Source organism: Microcaecilia unicolor, chromosome 11, assembly GCF_901765095.1.
Source record: "Microcaecilia unicolor chromosome 11, aMicUni1.1, whole genome shotgun sequence".
Classification (NCBI taxonomy): Eukaryota; Metazoa; Chordata; class Amphibia; order Gymnophiona; family Siphonopidae; genus Microcaecilia; species Microcaecilia unicolor.
The window spans coordinates 26,223,036-26,245,516 of record NC_044041.1 but is presented as its reverse complement, the minus strand read 5'-3'; the positions used below and the strand labels follow the sequence as shown (position 1 = coordinate 26,245,516).

General features: G+C 43.5%; 1 protein-coding gene across 1 annotated transcript in view; it reads right to left on the bottom strand.

Annotated features, from left to right (window-relative positions):
- GLTP (glycolipid transfer protein) overlaps positions 1 to 19,588 on the bottom strand; it is a 75,056-nt gene extending 55,468 nt beyond the window's left edge. Inside the window, exon 1 of the mRNA XM_030219188.1 lies at positions 19,365 to 19,588. Coding sequence (XP_030075048.1) covers positions 19,365 to 19,467 — 103 coding nt within the window. The 5' untranslated portion in view covers positions 19,468 to 19,588. The remainder of the gene's footprint in view (positions 1 to 19,364) is intronic.
- Between the last annotated feature and the right edge of the window lie 2,893 nt (positions 19,589 to 22,481).

Sequence of the window (22,481 nt, the reverse complement as noted above, 5' to 3'; positions counted from 1 at the left end):
GAAACAGCATTTATTTCTCTGTTTATTACCCTCCTCTCACCTACCAACACCCATTCTGTTAGAATATCAATGAAATGCTTTGATGTCCCCATGCATACCCCCACCCTCCCACTCTGTCAGACAGTCAAAGTAATGCTATGATGCTTCTCTCATATATACTATCTGCTACCACATTTGCTTATTTCGGATCTGAGGAAGAAGGGCAACCTTCGAAAGCTAATCAAGAAATGTATTAAGTTATGTCCAATAAAAAAAGGTGTCATCTTATTTTCTTTTCCATGCTGAAACCAAAGTAGCCAGTTTTGGTTGCAGATTCAGTTTAAGCAGAAATTGAAGATCCTAATTTCGGTCGGGCTCTAACCTTGCTATCACATACGTGCCTGCAGCCCTGTACATCTTTCTAGGCAGCTGAACATGGAATAGAAGTTAGCAGGGTGTGTTTGTAGGTGACATGACTAACTCAGGATGACCAAATTATTCAGTGTCTGTTCAGAAAGCAACCCCTCCCTGGAGGCGAAAACAAACATTAGCTTAACACCCATCACTCACTACAACAAAAGTGTCCTGCGTCACAGATAAGATGAGGAACCACGATTTCTCTGGCTTCTTCGGTTATTAAACTTCACTTTCTCTCTAACGTATAGCACAGACTTCAGTGAGCTCGACTGATCCGGCATAATACTTGGAGCCGGGCTGTGTTTTTGTTTTTTTAAGGGCCAAAGAGGCCATGTTGTTTTAAAACCTCAGGTACTATTCACATTTGTTAATACAGACAGACACGAAAAACAAGCTGGATGGGGAGAAATGTACGTGTGGAATTTACTGTTTCCCAAATGATAGCGTATAAAAAAAAAAAAGGACCCTCCCAGGTCTCTAAGGCCATGCTGCCTGTTTATAAGAACAGATGCAACATTATGCATCCATATGCGTTTCTAAAATGGGTTTCCCTGAAAGCTGCCACATAAGAGTTACACTTGTACCAAGTGTAGAGTGACTTTGTGCATGGAGTGCCAGTACAAACAGGTGCCAACTGTGTTGATCTCACACCCACTCCAATTGTAAGTACACTGTATAAAAGCATCTACTTCTATGCATGGACACGCTGGAGCAATTTTATAAGCCTCCCTTGAGTGTATAAACACTGTGCTCTTAAGGGGAAGTATCATTAAGGGTCCCTACAGTGAAACTTTTTAGCAGAGATCTTGTTCTTTTAACACAGCAAAAGATGACCGCAGATAACGACCTGCACGGTCCATCCAGTCTGCCCAACAAGACACAACTCATAGCATAAGTACATAAGTATTGCCATACTGGGAAAGACCAAAGGTCCATCGAGCCCAGCATCCTGTTTCCAACAGTGGCCAATCCAGGTCACAGATACATAGTAACATAGTAGATGACGGCAGAAAAATTGCATTTGTATCCCACATTTTCCCACCTCTTTGCAGGCTCAATGTGGCTTACAATACATCATGAGTGGTGGAAATATGTTAGAAAATAGACATCTGGAGGCATATTTTCAAAGCACTTAGCCTTCCAAAGTTCCATAGGTTTCTATGGAACTTTGGAAGGCTAAGAGCTTTGAAAATGAGCCCCTTAGTGTTATAGAAGGATCTTGGACAACATGCTATTGTAACATAGTAACATAGTAGATGACGGCAGAAAAAGACCTGCACGGTCCATCCAGTCTGCCCAAGAAGATAAATTCATGTGTGCTACTTTTTTTTTTTTTATTTGTACTGTCCTCTTCAGTGCACAGACCGTATAAGTCTGGCCAGCCCTATCCCCGCCTCCCAACCACCAAACCCGTCTCCCACCACCGGCTCTGGCACAGACCGTAGAAGTCTGCCCAGCACTATCCCCGCCTCCCAATCTCCAGCCCCGCCTCCCACTACCGGCTCTGCTATCCAATCTCGGTTAAGCTCCTGAGGATCTATTCCTTCTGAACAGGATTCCTTTATGTTTATCCCACGCCCAGCACTAGCCCTGCCACCCACCACCGGCTCTGGCACAGACCGTATAAGTCTGCCCAGCACTATCCCTGCCTCCCAACCACCAACCCCGCCTCCCAACCACCAGCTCTGGCACAGACCGTATAAGTCTGCCCAGCACTATCGCTGCCACCCACCACCGGCTCTGGCACAGACCGTATAAGTCTGCCCACACTAGCCCCGCCTCCCAACCACCAGCTCTGCCACCCATTCTAGGCTAAGCTCCTGAGGATCCCTTTCTTCTGCACAGGATTCCTTTATGTTTATCCCACGCATGTTTGAATTCCGTTACCGTTTTCATCTCCACCACCTCCCGCGGGAGGGCATTCCAAGCATCCACCACCCTCTCCGTGAAAAAATACTTCCTGACATTCTTCTTGAGTCTGCCCCCCTTCAATCTCATTTCATGCCCTCTCGTTCTACCGCCTTCCCATCTCCGGAAAAGGTTCGTTTGCGGATTAATACCTTTCAAATATTTGAACGTCTGTATCATATCACCCCTGTTCCTCCTTTCCTCCAGGGTATACATGTTCAGGTCCGCAAGTCTCTCCTCATACGTCTTGTAACGCAAATCCCATACCATCCTCGTAGCTTTTCTTTGCACCGCTTCAATTCCTTTTACATCCTTAGCAAGATACGGCCTCCAAAACTGAACACAATACTCCAGGTGGGGCCTCACCAACGACTTGTACAGAGGCATCAACACCTCTTTTCTTCTGCTGGTCACACCTCTCTCTATACAGCCTAGTAACCTTCTAGCTACGGCCACCGCCTTGTCACACTGTTTCATCGCCTTCAGATCCTCAGATACTATCACCCCAAGATCCCTCTCCCCATCCGTACCTAGCAGACTCTCACCGCCTAACACATACGCCTCTCTTGGATTTCTACTCCCTAAGTGCATCACTTTGCATTTCTTCTCATTGAATTTTAATTGCCAAACCTTAGACCATTCTTCTAGCTTTTTCAGATCCTTTTTCATGTTTTCCACTCCCTCCGGGGTGTCCACTGTGTTACAAATCTTAGTATCATCCGCAAATAGGCAAACTTTACCTTCTAACCCTTTGGCAATGTCACTCACAAATATATTGAACAGAATCGGCCCCAGCACTGATCCCTGAGGCACTCCACTACTCACTTCCCTCCTCCGAGCGAACTCCATTCACCACCACCCTCTGCCGCCTGTCTGTCAACCAGTTCACCACTTTGGGTCCTATCTTCAGCCCGTCCAGTTTATTTAAGAGCCTCCTGTGGGGAACTGTGTCAAAAGCCTTGCTGAAATCTAAGTAGATTACGTCTATAGCACGTCCACGGTTCAATTCTCCGGCCACCCAATCAAAGAATTCAATGAGATTCGTTTGGCACGATTTCCCTTTGGTAAAACCATGTTGTCTCGGATCTTGCAACTCATTTTCTTCCAGGAAATTCACTATCCTTTCCTTCAGCATCGCTTCCATTACTTTTCCAATAATCAAAGTGAGGCTTACCGGCCTGTAGTTTCCAGCTTCTTCCCTATCACCACTTTTGTGAAGAGGGACCACCTCCGCCGTTCTCCAATCCCTCGGAACCTCTCCCATTTCTAAGGATTTATTAAACAAATCTTTTAAGAGGACCCGCCAGAACCTCTCTGAGCTCCCTCAATATCCTGGGGTGGATCCCATCCGGTCCCATGGCTTTGTCCACCTATAGTTTTTCTAGTTGTTGATACACACTCTCTTCCGTGAACTGTGCTATATCCACTCCATTCTCAAATGAACTTTTGCCAGTCCATCGTGGTCCTTCTCCCGGATTTTCTTCAGTAAAAACAGAACAAAAGTATCTATTTAGCAAATTTGCCTTTTCTTCATCATTATCTACATAGCGGTTTGCAGTATCTTTTAGTCTCACAATTCCCTTTTTAGTCATTCTCCTTTCACTAATATACCTGAAGACATTTTTGTCACCCCTCCTTACCTTTCTAGCCATTTGTTCTTCCGCTTTCGCCAGACGTACCTCTCTCTTGGCTTCTTTCAGTTTCCTCCGGTATTCCTCCCCGTGTTCCTCGTCTTGAGTTTTTTTGTATTTCTGGAATGCGAACTCTTTAGCCTTTATTTTCTCAGCCACTTGCTTGGAGAACCATAGCGATTTCCTTTTTCTCTTGCTTTTATTTACTTTCCTTACATAAAGGTTTGTGGCCCTATTTATAGCTTCTTTCAGCCTGGACCACTGTCCTTCCACTTCTCGTACGTCCTCCCAGCCCATCAGCTCCCTCCTTAGGTATTCCCCCATTTTACTAAAGTCAGCACGCTTGTAACATAGTAACATAGTAGATGACGGCAGAAAAAGACCTGCACGGTCCATCCAGTCTGCCCAACAAGACAACTCATGTGTGCTACTTTTTGTGTATACCCTACTTTGACTTGTACCTATGCTCTTCAGGGCACAGACCGTATAAGTCTGCCCAGCACTATCCCCGCCTCCCAACCACTGGCTCTGGCACAGACCGTAGAAGTCTGCCCAGCACTAGCCCCGCTTCCCAACCTCCAGCCCCGCCTCCCACTACCAGCTCTGCTATCCAATCTTGGTTAAGCTCCTGAGGATCTATTCCTTCTGAACAGGATTCCTTTATGTTTATCCCACGCATGTTTGAATTCCGTTACCGTTTTCATCCCAAAAATGTACAAAACATTTTATACTGCTTATCCCAGAAACAGAGGATTTTCCCTAAGTCCATTTAATAACGGTCTATGGACTTTTCCTTTAGAAAGCCGTCCAAACCTTTTTTAAACTCTGCTAAGCTAATCGCCTTTACCACATTCTCTGATGTCTGATGTGATACTACCTATGGAGAAATTAGACCTTACCTGCTAATTTGCTTTCCTTTAGTCCCTCCGGACTGGCCCAGGTTTGGACTGATGGGTTGTGCATGCCTTCCAGCTTCATGGGCGGAGTGGTTCTTGGTCCCGCCCGCAGCACACTTTATTTTCATTTGGCCTTGCTATTTTCATGGCACAGACTGTAGAAGTCTGCCCAGCACCAGCCTTCTTCCCCAACTACTGGAGTTGCCATCTGAGGCACCGCTAAGTTTGTTTGGTTCCAGTCTTTCCATACAGGTTTAGCCCATGCATTTTAAAATTATTATTGCCAGGTCTGTCCAGTGGAATTTGTTGCCAGTAGATGTGCCTGTGCTGACCTAGCTGAAGGATTTAAAATTTCAGCAAATATTTGCAGCTATTTTATGATTTTATCTTGAGGGAGAGCTTGTATTCGATTTTTTTCTGTGTTGGCCTATGAGCTTTAAAAAAAAAACTGCACTTAACATGTTGCTTTCTTTTTGTAATGATTTAAGAAAAAAAAAAAAAAAAAACCACAAGCCACACGAAACAATCCCAATATAGATATATAAGAATTATAAAAAGATAATAAAAAGAACAAACAACAAACAGCCTACATTGGCTGCTAATGGAGAAGTGCAGTCTTAATGTACACATTCGATAATCTACTATAATAAAACTCACCCTCAACGTTCTGAGGACACTGACGTCAGTGAAGCCAAGCCCTGACTTCCTTCAAAAAGGTTCGAAGGTTCGTGGTGGTGAAGCCACCAAAATCGCTCCGGGCCCCGCCCTCGAGGGCGGAGCAATGGCAGAACAACGATGGGGTTGGCAGGGAGGGAGGCGGGGTGGGAAATCGCTCCGGGCCCCGCCCTCGCGGCAAACGTCATGACGTTGGGGGCGGAAAAATGGCAAAACAACTAAGGGGTTGGCAGGGAGGGGTGGGAAATTTCTCCGTCATGAAGCTGGGGGCGGAGCAATGGCAGAACAACGAAGGGGTTGGCCAGGGAGGGAGGGAGGGGGGTGTTGGCGACGAAAACCTTGCTAGCGCCCGTTTCATTTGCTCTGAAACGGGCCTGTTTTACTAGTATTTTAATATGTTCTATTGGAATTGTTTTATTTTATGTATTATTGCAATTTGTTCAGACTATTCTGTTATTTTTATTTTATGCACTTTTACTGGAACCTGCCTAGAATTTAGGATCAAGTTGGATATAAAGTTTTTAAACAAACCTACCTTAGCTGAGATAATATTTAACCATGTCTTGTGCAACTTTCTTTAGTCACCTAACTTTCTAACTCCTCCTACTCTCTTATCTATATGTTCCATCTTTGCTTATACCCTACACTGTCAAATAAAATATATTACCTATTGTGTAGACATTGTACATAATATATTATAAAATACTCTATAAACAAAAACAGGGAATTTTCAAAACCCGTATAATGTAAATTCTACTATCAAAAAATGGTTTGAAAAATAAGTCCTATACAGTGGTGTAACACCCTATAACTCAGTAATCCACAATTGGGATCATCTCTAGTAAATAACAAGGAACCTCAAACCTCCTAATGGAGAACACACTGCTACATTGGCTTGGTTCACCATTTAAATAAGGAGTAGAGTACTATCACTGGTTCCAGTGAGGAAAAGAAGAGAAAAAAAGCCAACCGCAAAAACTCAAACTTACATGAGAAAACCGGATGGCATAAAAACTCTCCTTCCCCTTCACTATCTACAGAGTTAAACTAGGTGAAACACCCCCTCTTACAGTGTATCCCCTAAAACCACTCATCAATTATTTAAAGCCTGACCCCTTAAACTAGAAACTACCCCCCTGTTGTGCAAACTGAAACCAGAACTAAAGGAAAATCGCAGGACTATTACACCCCCATGAAATGTACACTGTCCTCAGAAACTGCAGGCTTAATCCACCTACGTAATCTTTGCACAAGTCAATTTTCCTCACGTCCACTTTCCACAAAACCAGTCACTTATCTGTATGTTGGAAACTCAGGGCTCGGTAGGTTAAATGAATCCAGGCTGATGATAATCCAATGTGGAGTAGATACCGAACTGTTCAGTTGTCTTAAACACCATCCCGTGTCTCCCTTCAACAAGTGCGCCTTGTTTCGCCAAAATCCAGGCTGCTTCAGGAAGGTTCCTATCTCGGATCCTTACATGGACCTCTCAAAAATAACCGAACTGACTCAAGATTAATCACAGCATGCACTATCAAAAATGGCGCAGAGGAGAAAGACGCCGGCCGGAAATCTAAACCCAACCACGTCATACCTTCTGCATAAGGACGCCCCGCCCCAGGAACAGGCTGCTCCAATCCGTTCATCCCAGCCCGGCCTCTGGGAGTGGCTACCTAAACATTAATAGTAAGCATTCCATTCAATGTTTCGATTTAAACCGTTAGGTTGCACTGTCTGTAATAAATGGATCCAATGTTGTTCTTTTCTCCATAGAATGGTTTTAATAGTAGAATTTATATAATATATTATGCCATACTATGTATTCTTATTTGAATATTTTTACTGCTGTTAATTGTCTATTGCTCATGTTTGATTTATTCTTCCTGTACACCGCCTTGAGTGAATTCCTTCAAAAAGGTGGTAAATAAATCCTAATAAATGAAGGATGAAGGAAGAGGATGAATTATAAATTTTATCACTTCCGACTCAATTTTTCTTCACCTAGGCCTCTTCCAAGGCTCAGATTTCTTTTCAATATTTTTCTTGTACCCCCTTCCCCCTTAACACCATTTCTCCAGACTCTTGATTTCACATTTTTCAGATGACATACAGTTCCTATACCTTTTGGATTTCTTTTCCTAGAACATTGTTCTCTAAAGTAGACCCTGCTGCTCTATGGTTTATTGAAAATATCCAAACACTCAACTTACAGAAGCCACACTTTTCCCTCTCTACACTGCTGGTGGTAAAGTGTTCACTCTTTCTATTAAAGGGATTTCAATACCTTTTATAGTTACACTAGTAAAAAAAAAAAAAAAGGCCCGTTTCTGAAAGAAATGAAACGGGCGCTAGCAAGGTTGTCCTCTAATGGCAATTATGTTTTTAAGGGAACTTTTAGGAGAGGTTGAGGGAGAGGGGTGAGAGAGAGAGAGGGGTGAGAGAGAGGTGCTTTTAGCGATACTTATCTTTCACATTTCACACCGAACTACATAACAGCTTCCCCTTTTGGATTTCATCTTGCTCTGACTAGATTGCCATTATCCGTCTCATATTTCCCCGTCTTCTTCCCCTTGAATACTCTAATCTTTCCCTCCCATTTCCTTGTCTTTGTCTGCCTTCTAGGTATTTGTAATCTAATCTAACCTAATCTTATCTGTCCATTTACAGTCCGCCAAATCCCCTCAATACACCCAAAGCGGATTACAAGTCTTACAGTTCAAAGACTCATAAGTAACTAAATTGGACGCACTATATAAATCAAACACAAATATTGAGCAATACATAGTAACAACAAAACTGGAATCAAGACAAACTTTTCAAATAAAGTTTTAAGTTCCCCTTGAAAAGCTTGGTAAGGAACAGTGAGTCTGAGGTCTTTAGGAAGATTATTCCACAATAAAAAGTTGCTTAATGGCATAAAGTAATATTCAGAACAAGGTTAAAATACAACATTTATAGAAAGAAAATTTTAAATTTATAATAAAGGGATCTTCTAGGACAGAACCTAAAAGTAGGGCTGTCTATGATTCACACAGGCAGGCACTCTAGGGCCTTCCCAGTCTGCTCTGTCTGGACCTCTCTGATGCAACTTCCTGTTGCGAGGGCCAGACGCGGCAGAAGGAAGTCCCCGCAGTGCCTGTGTGAATCGCAGATGGCCTGAAAATGAAAGCTGCAAGCACTGCAGCGGGGGAAGAAGCAGGAAGCAGCAGATTCCGGACATGAGGGGAAAGTAGGGAGCGATGCTGGATTGTGGACAGCGGGGAGGGAGGTAAAGTTTTGCCGTGGCACCCCCCGAGAGTTCACTGCGGCGGCGCACCAGGATGCCACAGTGCAGTTTGGGAACACTGGTTTAGACATATACTGCCAGATTCTATATACGGCACCTTAATTTCTGCACAGAAATAGAAGTGTATTCTATACCAATGCATATAACTTAATTGGTTAACTAGCTAATCAGTGCTGTCTACTGATGTTAAAGCAATTATCAGCACTAACTGGCATTGAGATTTACATGCAGAACTCGCTAAGCATATTCTGTAATATGGTGCACATAAATTCTAAATCACAAAGTTTAAAAGGGGACGAGGCCTTGAGTGGGGCGTTTATAAAATATGCACGTTATAGAATATGCCTGCTCTGGGCCTAATTTAGGCATCGGGATTTACACCAAGTAAAATGTGGCGTAAACGGCCGCGATTAAATTTGGTTGCATGGAGAGGCGCTCGGCGTAATTCTATATACCGTGCGGAAATTAAAGCCTATTCTAGAAAATTTAGGCACAGTTTAGAGAACACACCTAGGCCTTTTTTTTTTCTGCACAGAATTTTTTAGGCCCATATATAATTTAGCCCATAGGGGTAAATTGTATAAATGGTGCCTAAAAAACAATCGGCACCAAGAAAAAGAACTCTTAAGCAGTATACTATAAGCCGTGTCTATAATTCGGCACGGTTTATAGAAACGGTCGTGTGTAAATTTAGGAACGGCCATTTGCACAAAGGCATAACAAAGCCACGCCCCCAGTCCACCCCCAAAACACCCATGACCCTCCCATTTCCATGCCCCTTTTTGGAATGCACATAAATTTAAGGCGTGGATCTCAAGCCTAACTTTACACGCGTTGGTCCCAATTAAGTCCAATTAGTGCCAATAATTGCTTGTTAAAAATCCAATTGGCACTAATTGGCTTGTTCAATTAAATTGTGCATGCAAATCAGGAACACGCCTAAATTTGTGTGTGCAATATTTGGCATCCTTTACAGAATCAGGGGGATACTGCTTTAATAGGTAAGGCAAATAAATTGAACCCTGATCAATTTAAGCATTGGGGTTCCTCAAGCAAATTGCGTTTAACTTGGAGGGTATCAGATATCTAGATCTGTCATCTTAACAAAATGTTTGCAAAGAGCACAAATTATACAATCAAAGAACCCTCAAAGATGTAACCAAAAAAAACACTGAATTCCCCACCTTTATTTGTTGAATTTGTATCCCACATTTTCCCACCTATTTGCAGGCTCAATGTGACTTACATAGTACCATAAAGGCATTCGCCAATTCCGGTATAAACAGTTACACAGTGATGTTATGGTTGAATAAGGTTCATTTGGAACAAACGTATTAAGGAATCGTATAGAGGAAGAGTTAAGTTATATCCATTACGTTCTTTGGTTTCGTACTGTTTCAAGGTTCAGGTACTTAAGTAGGGTCGGTAGGGTATGCCTTTTTGAACAAGTAGGCTTTTAGTGATTTCCGGAAGTTTAGGTGGTTATAGGTTGTTTTCGCGGAAGAAACTTGCTCTCTGTGGGAGAAAGGTAACCCATGAAGCAGTAGATCGATGTGAAACATGGGGTCAATGAACAGCACTGCCTGTAATAACGGCGAAGAATGGGTGGAAAGGTTTCCAGATGTTTCATTTCAGGAGGTCATTTTGGAAGCTTTGTGTGGCTTCTACATATTGGAAATAATGGCATCTGCACATGTTCCTTGGCCTACATATGCCAACGGCACTTCAGGAAGCCATATCCACATGTAGAAGCCCTGAAAGCACAGATTCAAAGGAGGTAATATGTGGGCATTGTCTGGGAAGACCAAAAAAAATGACAAAAGGTATTTTCTATTTTAAAATGGAAACAGATGTATAATTTAAAATATGTCCTTGTCGGATTTTGCTCCCCCCTTCGGGCCAAGCACAAGTGCTCGTTTTAGCCAGGGACTGAAATGAGTAAAACAAGGAGGTAATTGTGGTTAGCAATAAGGCCAATAAGGTTTTATTTTTACATTGAACAAAAATAACATTAGCAATCTAGGTATAAATCATTGGAACTTATGTATGGAAGATGCCAAGTGATGAGTCTGTGTATATGTAGGTTTTTGAAATTGATGTGCCTGACGGGGAAACTGAAAGGAAGCCAAAGGCGGTCGAGCTCAGCTCCTTGACTGCAGCAAGAGTTGGAGACTCTGAAGCGGATCCAGTCATCTCACAAAGCTGTGCAGTATATGGTACTTAATATGAACAAGACCCCTGAGGAAGGCCTTTGAGCCGAAACACGGCCCGTTTGGGTCAGTTTACCTTTGGCAATAAATTTTTGAATGCTCTTACTCAGTTTGTCTTGGTAATTCGGAACATTCCCACTTCCACCCTCGCTAGTTTCCTTGACTTCTTCTGTGGAAAGTGCGTGAATCCCCTCTCTATTCTGTGACATATGCACACATTGCTGTTTCTGCATATGTGCAAGGAGAGCAAACATGAGGGCACAGCATGAGTGGAATCACTGGATTGTGAATGTTACATGTGAAAGTGCTGCAAAATACTTATGCCCGCCATTGACATGGTGTAAGTTATCACAGCTACATATTGGTGTGCATTAGAGAATGACACGGGGACGGGGAACCGCGGGGATGGGGGAAGGGGACAGAGCGAACGGGGCAGGAGACAAACTTTGTCCCAGTGTCATTTTCTACTTTGAAGCCTGTTAATGAACTGGACTGTTATTTAGTAATGCCTACAAAGATATTTTGATTTTTTGGAAAAAACAAGCAAACATACTGGCCACAACTAGCAAAATTTGCATGGGAGATCCTGTACATCCTGCTACCAACACATCTTCTAAGAAGACAACTTCTATTCCAGGAAGGGCTGTGGAAGACAGGAGAGCTAGACTGAATCCTGAGATTGTTGATGATTTCTTATTTATCCACAAATTAAAAAAAAAACATATTTTTCTCCTCTAGGGCATATAAAAACGGGTTGCATTTTATACCCCTGGACATTTTAACAGTGTGAATTAGGATTCCTTGGTGTAGTAGAAATCACCTATTGTTGGGGTTGGAAGGGTAGAGGGTGGTGGTGGGAAGGAGGGTTATTATAGCTGCTAAATGTTATTATTGTTCTCTACTTGTAATTTTATACACAACAGTTGCACGGCATATTGTTCCTTTTTATATTTTAATAAATAGATTTAAATATAAAATTATAAGTGTTCGAGGCTTCTGCAGATGAGGACAGAGCCCACGGGGACGGAGATAAACTTTGTCCCCGTGTCATTCTCTAGTGTGCATCTCCCTGCCCATTCCATAATGGCACATACTTTTCGTTACAGAATACTGCTATTTCCGGTGCTTGTTTCTTGGCGCCATGTTCGGCGCCCTTTGCAGAACTGCGTCCACACTCTTTACTCTGGGAAGATTTATGTAACTTCAAGAGGAAGAATCCAGAAAGGCACTGCTACACCTTGCCAACAAATCTTTTGTACCGTTGATCATCAGTCCCCGATGCCTCTGTCTGAGCATGAAGAAATCTGAGTGAAACTGGACCCAGGAGATAATTCATGTATTTATTTTATTGAAAGCTACATATACTTTCTTGCATAAGAGTTGCCTGTGGGTGGATTCGGTTAAATCCTTGGGTGTCGTTTTGGAAAATACTGGGATAGCACAAAACCCATTACACAGATAACTAAGACAGCATTTTGAAAACGGAAGATGATTTGTCAATCGAAGCCATACCCAACAATGAATGCTACGTTTATAGTTATTCATTTATTTTTAATCAGTCATCTAGATTAGCACATTATATGTGGATCTATCTATGAAGATGTTTCAAAATACAGCTGCTCATGTTCTTCTCAGTAAAAGTAATTGGGAAAGAACTAAAGCTTTATTGTGCTTATTACACTGGCTTCCTGTAAAGGAAAGATGTCCAAGTTGTTAGACCAGGGGATCAGCACAGGGAAATTTGCCGAAGTCCCAACTTCGGATCACTTTAGGAAGGTCCGTTGGCAGTCACGGCTCCTAAACATTGCAACAAACCACCATTAGATTTGAGGCAACGTACGAGTCTGTTACAGTTTAGGAAAGCTCACAAAATGTATCCGTTTCCAGTGGTTAACTGGTTGAGATTATTTCTTGGTCTTTGCTCTTTTTAGTAGGCTTTTATTTCTTTTAATTAATTAAATTCCATTCTTTTGTTTTAATTATATTTCTGATCTTTTATTATTTTTATGCTTTTGTAAACCATTTTGAATGGCTTTATATTGTCAGTTAAACGGTATAAGAAAAAAAATAAAATACTGGGTCAGACCAAGGGTCTATCCAGCCCAGTATTCTGATTCTAACAGTGGCAAATGCAAGACAAGTAACTGGCAGAGTCCTAAAAACAGCAATATTCCACGCATTAACCACAAGGAAAAGCAGCGACTTTCCCCAGGTTCTCCTGATGCTGTATTTCTCACTATCTACCTACGTAGACAGTAAAATCAGGATTTTGTGGGGTTTTTTTAAACAGAGCATCACCCCATAAGTCCTATCCCTCCACCTTCCCCAAACTTTCCATTACTGTTTGCCGTTTCTAGAACGCTTTGCATACATCCAAACCATTTGCTAAACAACTCAACGGATACTGGCCCCGTAGGAAGGAGGCAGGTCGTTGGAAAGTCTAAGAGAAACAAGAAATGTGCGACACTCTAGATGCAGAGTGAAAATAGTGGTTTTTAACATCCCCCAAACACCTCCAGACTGTAGGCCCGTCAATATATTTTCACAGACATAAAATGGAGTCCTAGTCAGAAAGTTATATAAACAAACTTGTCTGGAATTAGAAAAGGTGCAGAGAAGGGCGACGAAAATGATAAAGGGAATGGAAAGACTTCCCTATGAGGAAAGGCTGAGAAGGTTAGGGCTTGGAGAAAAGGCAGCTGTGGGGTGATATGATAGAAGTCTACAAGATAATGAGCGGAGTAGAGCGGACAGATGTGAAGCGTTTGTTTACACTTTCAAACAACAACAAAACCAGGGGACACAAGATGAAGCTAGAATACGGTAGATTTAAAACAAATAGGAGAAAGCTTTTCTCTACTCAGAGTGTAGTTAGACTCTGGAACTCGTTGCCAGAGAATGTAGTGACAGCAGCTGGCCTTACGGAATTTAAAGGGGGTTTGGACAGATTCCTGAGGGAAAAGTCCATTGAACATTATTAATTTTTTTTTTTTTTTTGGGGGGGGGGGGGGGGGGGGTTGCCGGGTTCTTGAAGCCTGGATTGGCCGCTTTCGGAGACAGGATGCTGGGCTTGATGGACCCTTGGTCTTTTCCCAGTATGGCGGTGCTTATGTGCTTATGAACAATCATCACTAGTTCCCTTCTCTGCTACAGCAATTGCACACCTAAATGTCGGTGTAATGCTTATTAGGATTTATTTACCACCTTTTTGAAGAAAGTACAGCCTGGATAGAAGGGGACACTCAATTCAATTGTTAGGTACTGTAGACAGCTTTCTGCTTTCATTCTCTATCAGGCTGCTCCACTATGGAATTCACTTCTGGTAGCCGTTCGCTCAGTAACTAATTATCTGTTTCGTAAGCAACTTAAAGCAGTGTTATTGGAGCAGACTGTGGGTTGATGTACAGTTCAATATTATTATGTGATTTAGGGGTATGTTTACTAAGGTGCGTTAGCATTTTTAACGCGACTTTAAAGTTAAGGCGTGTTAAACGCCAACACACCTATACATTTCTATGGGCGCATTAGCATTTTAACGCGCATTAACCACGCTAACGTGCCTATAGCGCACCTTAGTAAACATAGGGGTTAATGTATATTCCCAACTGAATATGCTGCTTTATTAGTGCTTTGTGATCCGCACGGCACTGAAGAGGATGTTACAGAATATAAGGTCAATACAATATAATGTTCTACAAGCGGAGGTACCTTTTCTTAGGTTCCCAAGTATTTGATTTCTTGGCAGGAGAAACAAAAAAAAAAAACTCAATTAAAGAAGTTTTTAACTAATAAGATTGCCTAATATATTTTACCTTACCCTGTTTCCCCGAAAGTAAGACATCCCCCGAAAATAAGACCTAGTAGAGGTTTTCCTGAATTGGTAGATATAAGGCCTCCCCCAAAAGTAAGACCTAGCAAATTTTTGTTTGAAAGCAGGGCCGCCGAGAGCCGGACAAGGCGGCCCCCCCTCCACCCACCCGGAACTAACCTTAAATGCCTCCTTTCACCTTCGCAGCAGCAGGGCAGACCTCTTCTTCCTTCCATGCCCCGCCCTCGCGGACGTTATGTCAGGCGAGGGCAGGACACGGAAGGAAGAAGTGGCCTGCCCTGCTGCTGCAAAGGTGAAAGGTGGCATTTAAGGTTAGTTCCGCGAGCAATGGCGGGCGGGCCAACCCCGATCCAACCCCGATGTTTCCCTGAAAATAAGACAACCCCTGAAAATAAGACCTAGCACATTTTGGGGGGCAAAAATTAATATAAGACAGTGTCTTATTTTCGGGGAAACACGGTAGATATTCGATTATGAACCTAAACAAAATCCTCTTAGAATTTCAGCGAACAAGATTCTTATTTCTTAAAAATCTTCCTTCCCACGACGGGGACTGCTTCATCTATTTTCCTTTGTATTTCTTAATATTTACTTTATAATTTTGTTATATACGATCATTTCTTCTTTTGTTTTCAAATCTAATGTAATCAATTTACTAATTAAGAGGTCCTTTTACTAAGCTACAGTAAAAAGAGCCCTGCGCTAGAAGCGGGGCCAATTTTTGCCGCGTGCTGAGGCCTTTTTTTTTTTTTTACTGCAGTGAGTAAAAAGGCTGAAAGAGAGAAATGGCCATATAGTAAGATTTCACTTACCGTGTGGCCATGCGGGGAGTGAGCATATACCACCACCCACTGAGGTGGCAGCAAGGGCTCACGTGCTAACCTGCTGGTAACCGGGTAACGTGCGGCACGGCCCGATTACCACAAGTATAGCATTTGCAGAAATGCCGTATGCTGGGGGTGGAACTACTGCCGGTGCCCGTGTTGGGCCAGTGGTAGCTCCAGATTGGCGCGTGGTAAGCACACAGTGGGCTTACTGCCGCTTAGTAAAAAGGCCCCTTCAAAAATGCACAATACACATCAAAACATCTTAATAGGTGGTATAGGGTATATGCAGAGGTGCAACATATAGACAGACGATAACAGTGACTAACAAAGAAAAATAGCACATGAGTCAGAAGAGATGCAGGAAAGTGATCTCAGCTCCAGTACATGTGGTTAAGCAAGTCCTGCTACAATATGAGCAACCGGTGTTAGTCCTTGTGTGTGTTTGCGACTTGTACAGCAGACGATGCACAAGTTTTCTTTCCGGTGCATTCTTGGGGTGTATGGTTGGCGAATCGCGTGCAGGGAACATATACGAAAATTAGGGGCAAGGATGGCCGCGAATGGGGGGCTGCTGAATACGGATAAAATAGAGATTATGGTGGTGGGTAACGATATGGAGGAATCATGGCCTACTGACATTAGTATGGAGGGAATTACATTTCCAGAAAGGATGAAGATGAAGCTGTTAGACAAATGGGAATTCAACTTAACACCTATTGTGAAAGTCATTCAGTCGACTTTTACAGCAGTTACATTTATTATATATACTAGAGCCAGTTTTGGATAAGTGCGATTTTCTACTACTACTTAACATTTCTAGAGCGCTACTAGGGTTACGCAGCGCTGTACAAATTAACAATTAAGGACGGTCCCTGCTCGGAAGAGCTTACAACATAGTGTGATGCAATGCTTAGTTTTATCAAACATTGATTACTGAAATGTGTTGTTTTGGGGGCTTCCAAAGTGCAGATAAAACACAAGTTATTCAGAATTCTGCACGACACACCTATCTCTCTTGTCATCCCCATTCTCCTCCACTGCTAATTCCAGGCTTCGTTCCTTTTCCCTTGCGGCACCTTATGCCTGGAATGGACTTCCTGAGCCTGTACGCCTAGCTCCATCTCTACCTGTTTTCAAATCTATGCTGAAAACCCACCTTTTCACCGCTGCTTTTGGCTCCTAACCACTACTCAATTCCCCTATCCATGTTCCTTCTCACCCAGTACTTTCCTCGTCCTTAATTGTCTTGTCTGTCTGTATTTTTAGATTGTAAGCTCTATCGAGCAGGGACTGTCTCTCTGTGTCAGGTGTTCAGCGCTGCATGCGTCTGGTAGCGTTATACAAATAATAATAATAATCTTGAAACAACTCCACTGGTTACCAGTGGAATACAGGACACATAAGCGGACACAGGACACAGCATAAGGTCTTGACAATTATTCATCAAGTGCTGTGTGGAAAAGTACCAGAATATATTTAAGGAATTCTGATTGTTTACCGAACTAGCAGAGAACTACGTTCCAAGACTGCATGTAGCTGAAGATATGTTATGCCTATACAAAGATTACATCATTCTGTGGTTGGTTCAAAATATGTTACCAGGCTCATTGCACCTATGTGCAGGTAAGAAGCAATTTTTAAAAACTTACTAAAGAGAAACTCTTGTGCAGGCCGGTTTTTTGTTTTTAAAGAAGTGGGATCTTTTATAATGAGTTCTTGCAGAGGCTCTGGGGTAAATTATCAGATGGAAGTGGTTGTGCCCTAAATTTTTAATAGTATGGTGCGAAGTAGGTGTTCAGCAGTTTTTTTTAATGTTTGTATACGATTGTTCTTGTGGATTTATGATTTTATGTATGTATTTTTTGTAAACCGCTTATGTGTAAGCGGGGTCAAATTTTTTAAAGAAATAAAAATTTTATGCCTTTTTTTTTTTTAAGAAATAAAAATAGTTTTATGCCTTTCAGGAAATGTATTCCAGAGTGTGGGGACTACGCCAAAGAAGGCTCATTAGCCAGCATCACATCGTAGGATTTCTTTCGGAAAAGGTGTGGTTAGGGATATTCTTCATGAGGACTGCAGCAATGGTGGAGGTGTGTAGAGAGATCCTGTTCAGCCAGCTGGTCCATTTGCTTTAAAGGCAGAGCTTCCCAAACTGGGGGGTTGGGACCCCAAATGGGGTCATAAAACCCACATTTGGAGTGGCCACCTGGGGGGAAAAGGGAATGTTACACAATTTTATCGGGCCACTCTCAAGGGCTCACGGCCAGAAAGACTGGTACGCAGTGCTTACTTTAAGACCCTTGAAGATCAGACAAAAAAAGAGTCTATTCTTGCATTGTATAGGTAGCCAGTGAAGTTTGTATAGAAATGGTGTGATATGATCGCATCATTTACTTGTCAGTCACACTGTGGCATTCTGAATCAACTATCAAACCAATAGACAATATTACAGTAATCCAGCGTTGCTGTTATCATGGGGTGAACAACTGTGAGAAAACTGTACAGAAAGCCAGTGTAGTTGTCACACATGATAAGAGGCAATAAATGCATCAAACCAATACTTTTTTCCCCTTGTATGAAATTAGTTAAAGAAATTGAGTTCGCTATGGACAACAGATTCTACTGCCCAGTGGCAGGCAGCATGAAAAATGGTCAATGACTTCTCAACATGCTCTGACTTCTCTGGTTTCAGTACAACTGAAATCTCAAAGTAGCTTGCTTTCCTATAGGAGACAGGAGTCTAAGCAAATAGACAAGCACACCAGGTTTACTTACTATTACTTATATACTAACTCCCCAGTCTAGAAAACAAACAAAAGCAAAAAAAAAAAAAAGTCCACCCAAAGCTATGAATAGAAAAAAAAAACAGAACAGTACTATAACAGCACACACAGTCTGCACCTCCATTTCATAATACTGGAGCCAGAACCTTTACCCAGACACTTTCCAAATGGTCCTATACTTTCAAGGACCAGCCCAAGAAAAGCCATGTTTTCACTTTTTTTTTTTCCCTGATCCCCAAATAGCTGATTTAAAATAATTTTACTACAACACCAGAGTTGGTGCTGACATATGAAAACACGTCTCTCCTCTGGCGACCAGGGGGGTTGACCTCACATTGACAACAGCCTCACCCTAATTGGGAATAGAAAAGAAGGCAGGCTTGCTTCCTTCCATCCAGGGAAGGGAAGGGAAAGGGGGGGGGAGGGAAGAGATCTGGCCATAAAAGTTCAATTTCTTTTTTTTTTTTTTACTTTTATTTTAAAGTTGCAAAATACAGTTAGGGAAACCATTTTACAGAATAATTAGTAACAAAGCTTAAGTGATTCCACGCAACAGAAGCAACGTCCTAGAGAATGAATTTCTGCTTAATATTGGAGTCGTGATTCAAGCTCCCAAACAGCCAACATCTATGGGTCTCCCCTTTTGAGGTCACTCCTTCCTTGGAAGAGAGAGCCGGTATCCCTTTTTCTGGGAGTGGAGGGATCGTCGGTCCTGAAGCCTGGAGGATCCCCTTGGGAGGGAGGGAAGGCAGCCTCCCCCTCCCCAAGGACCAGCTTCTGAAACCACCCCCTCTCCCCATGGGATCGGACCTCTCTTAAACACCTCTCACCCCCCGTGCAGGCTCTGTGCCAGCCTGAGAGTTTCTCTGCCCCGCGGGGCCACTTGGTCCCAGAGGCTCAGCCCACCCGGTCCCCCAACTCACCGAAGAACTGGGGCAGGTAAGACACGGCCTCCAAAAAGCTGCACGTATCGATCTGCTTATCAGCCGGCAGCGGCTTAAACTGGTGCTGCAGGAGAAGAGCCATGATTGATGGGCGAGTGAGCACGAGCCCAGAACCAAAATCCCAGCACAAACCGGAACTGCCAACCGTGCGCTGCGCTCTCCCCACACACTCACTGAGCCGGAGCCCGCTGCCAAACACATACCGTCCGGGTTGTCCGGATGGCCAATCAGAACGGAGGAAGACGCTGCCTTCCACCCAATGGGAAAAAAAGAGAGGAGGTGGCTCGATGATTAAACCCCGCCTGGTGAGGGATCGTGCGTCCAATCGGCTGGAAGGGGGTGGGGCTATATGTTCTGGGACGTGGGTGTGTGCGTGGGTTGTGGAACTGGTCCTTCAAAAAAAAAAAAAAAAAAAGAGAAGCCTATCAAACCTTATCTAGCAGGAGCAGAACTACCAAAGCACAGGAGTGGGAAAATTATCACGGTGAAGAGTCAGATGAAATTAAAAAAAAAATCTTTATTGAGTAACACAATCATTTTTGCTTCAAGACAGCACTCAAATAGGGAAAATGACAGGCTCCATTGGAGCATAGACCCAACAAGGTCCATGTTTCAGCCTTAACCTTTTTCAGGAGTCCAAAGTTGGGTTCAGTGGGGCTCCAGTGGAGCCTGTCGTTTTCCCCATTTCATATGCTGTCTTAAAGCAAATATTATTGTATTACACAGGGGAGGACTGACCATTCGGGCAACTGGGCAGTGCTCGAGGGCCCAGAGGCTCTAGGGGGCTCAGAGATTCTCCCTGGATACCCGCCGCCACCGCACATTATTGCAGCCCTCCCCGGTCCTACCTTGAACGGCCCTGGTGGTCTAATGGCCTCTGAGGGGGCAGGAAAGAATCCCATTCTTGCCCCTGCCACTACGTTTTAAAAATGGCTGCTGAGACTTCCTGTGGCAGTCTCGCGAGCCTGAAGATTCCCACAAGACTACCACGGTAAATCTCGGCAGTCATTTTGAAAAACACAGCAGCACTGGGTACAGTCGCGATAGCGGGCAAGAAAGAGAGGGGTTCTTTCCTGCCTCCCAAGAAGCCACTAGACCACCAGCGCCTTTCAAGGTAGGACCAGGGAGGCAGGGCTGCCGAGAGGGGGGGACAAAATTCTCCGGGCCCAGGCCTCCAGGGGGGGGGCCGGCGCCGCCGCAGTCCGGCTCGCCTGCCCTCCGTCGCTCCCTGGCATTGAACTTAAGCGCCTCACCTTTGAAAGCGCAGCAAGCAGCAGCAGACCACTCCTTCCTTCCGTGTCCCGCCCTCGCCTGACATAACTTCCACGAGGGCGGGACACGGAAGGAAGGAATGGTCTGCCGCTGCTTGTTGCTGCGCTTTCAAAGGTGAGGCGCTTAAGGTCAGTGCAGAGGGCCCGGGGGTGCAGAGAGGGCCGGGTGGGGGGGCCCCGGGAGCGGCCTTGTCCTGGGCCTATCTCTCGGCAGCCCTGCTGGGAGGGCCCACTTTGCTCATTGTGGAACTGGTACCAAGACCCTGGTGTAAGAAGTGTGCTGGTGCATTTGCCAGAACCTCAGCCTGCTCTGCTTTGTAATTTTACGTCACTGTTGTTACCACTATATGGTGCGGTTTTTTTTCCTTTTTATTTATATATTATTTTGACAACAACCCATTAAAAATCGTCATACCTATAAAGTTTACTGAATCTTGAATGCCACTTACAGGACCTCTGAGTGGATCTGCAACTTACTCCTCACCGGCCTCCCACTTAGCCATCTATCCCCCCTTCAATCTGTTCAGAACTCTGCTGCACGTCTCATATTCCGCCAGAACCGATATACTCATATCACCCCTCTCCTCAGGTCACTTCACTGGCTTCCGATCAGATACCGCATTCAATTCAAGCTTCTCCTTCTTACCTACAAATGCACTCAGTCTGCTGCCCCTCACTATCTTTCTACCCTCATCTCCCCTTACGTTCCCGCCCGTAACCTCTGTTCACAGGATAAATCCCTCCTTCTCCACCACCACCAACTCCAGGCTCCGCTCATTCTGCCTCGCCTCACCCTATGCTTGGAACAACCTTCCTGAGCCCTTACGCCAAGCCCCGTCCCTGCCCATCTTTAAGTCTTTGCTTAAAGCCCACCTCTTCAATGCTACGTTCGGCACCTAACCCTTACCGTTCAGTGAATCCAGACTGCCCCAATTTGACTGCCCCTATCGGACCAACCGTTCACTTGTCCTTTAGATTGTAAGCTCTTTGAGCAGGGACTGTCTCTCTTTGTTAAATTGTACAGCGCTGCGTAACCCTAGTAGCGCTCTAGAAATGTTAAGTAGTAGTAGTAGTAGTTGCATAGACTGTAGAGTCTGAACAATACTTTTTTTTTTGTAAGAGGTAGTTTGTAGCTCAAAGTCTGCGATCTATACTACTCTTTAAAAAAACAACAACTATATTTTCCAAGATTTCTCTTTAGTTCAGATTTTTTTTTTAATTATAAAACAAGAATAATACCTTACAATGGTATTAAAAAAAACAGGTACAACATAGCATGTGAAAATAGACATCAATGATGTTATAGAGAGCAATGCCAAGGGAGAAAGAATGGACGCCTTATCCTGATTACTACTACTACTACTACTACTACTTAGCATTTCTATAGCGCTGCCAGGGTTACGCAGCGCTGTACAAGTTTAAACATGGGGAAGGACAGTCCCTGCTCAAGAGAGCTTACAATCTAAAGGTAAAAACTATGTAGTCAGTGTAGGTATCAGGAATGGGAAGATGGTTAGGCACCAAAAGCAAGGGAGAAGAGATGGGCCTTGAGTAAGGACTTGAAAATGGGCAAGGAGGGGATTAACATATTCTAGATTAAGTTGAAGATGGTTTTTTGAAGATACAGTTCAATTGGTTCCCACCATTTTTCCTTGCAATAACTACACTGATGTGATGGTGCTTAAAACATGATGTTTGCCATAATTTACTGCAGGTGTCATCACTGCAGTGTACATTCCAAGCTTCAGTATTACTACTACTACTACTTAGCATTTCTATAGCGCTGCCAGGGTTACGCAGCGCTGTACAAGTTTAATATTAAAGA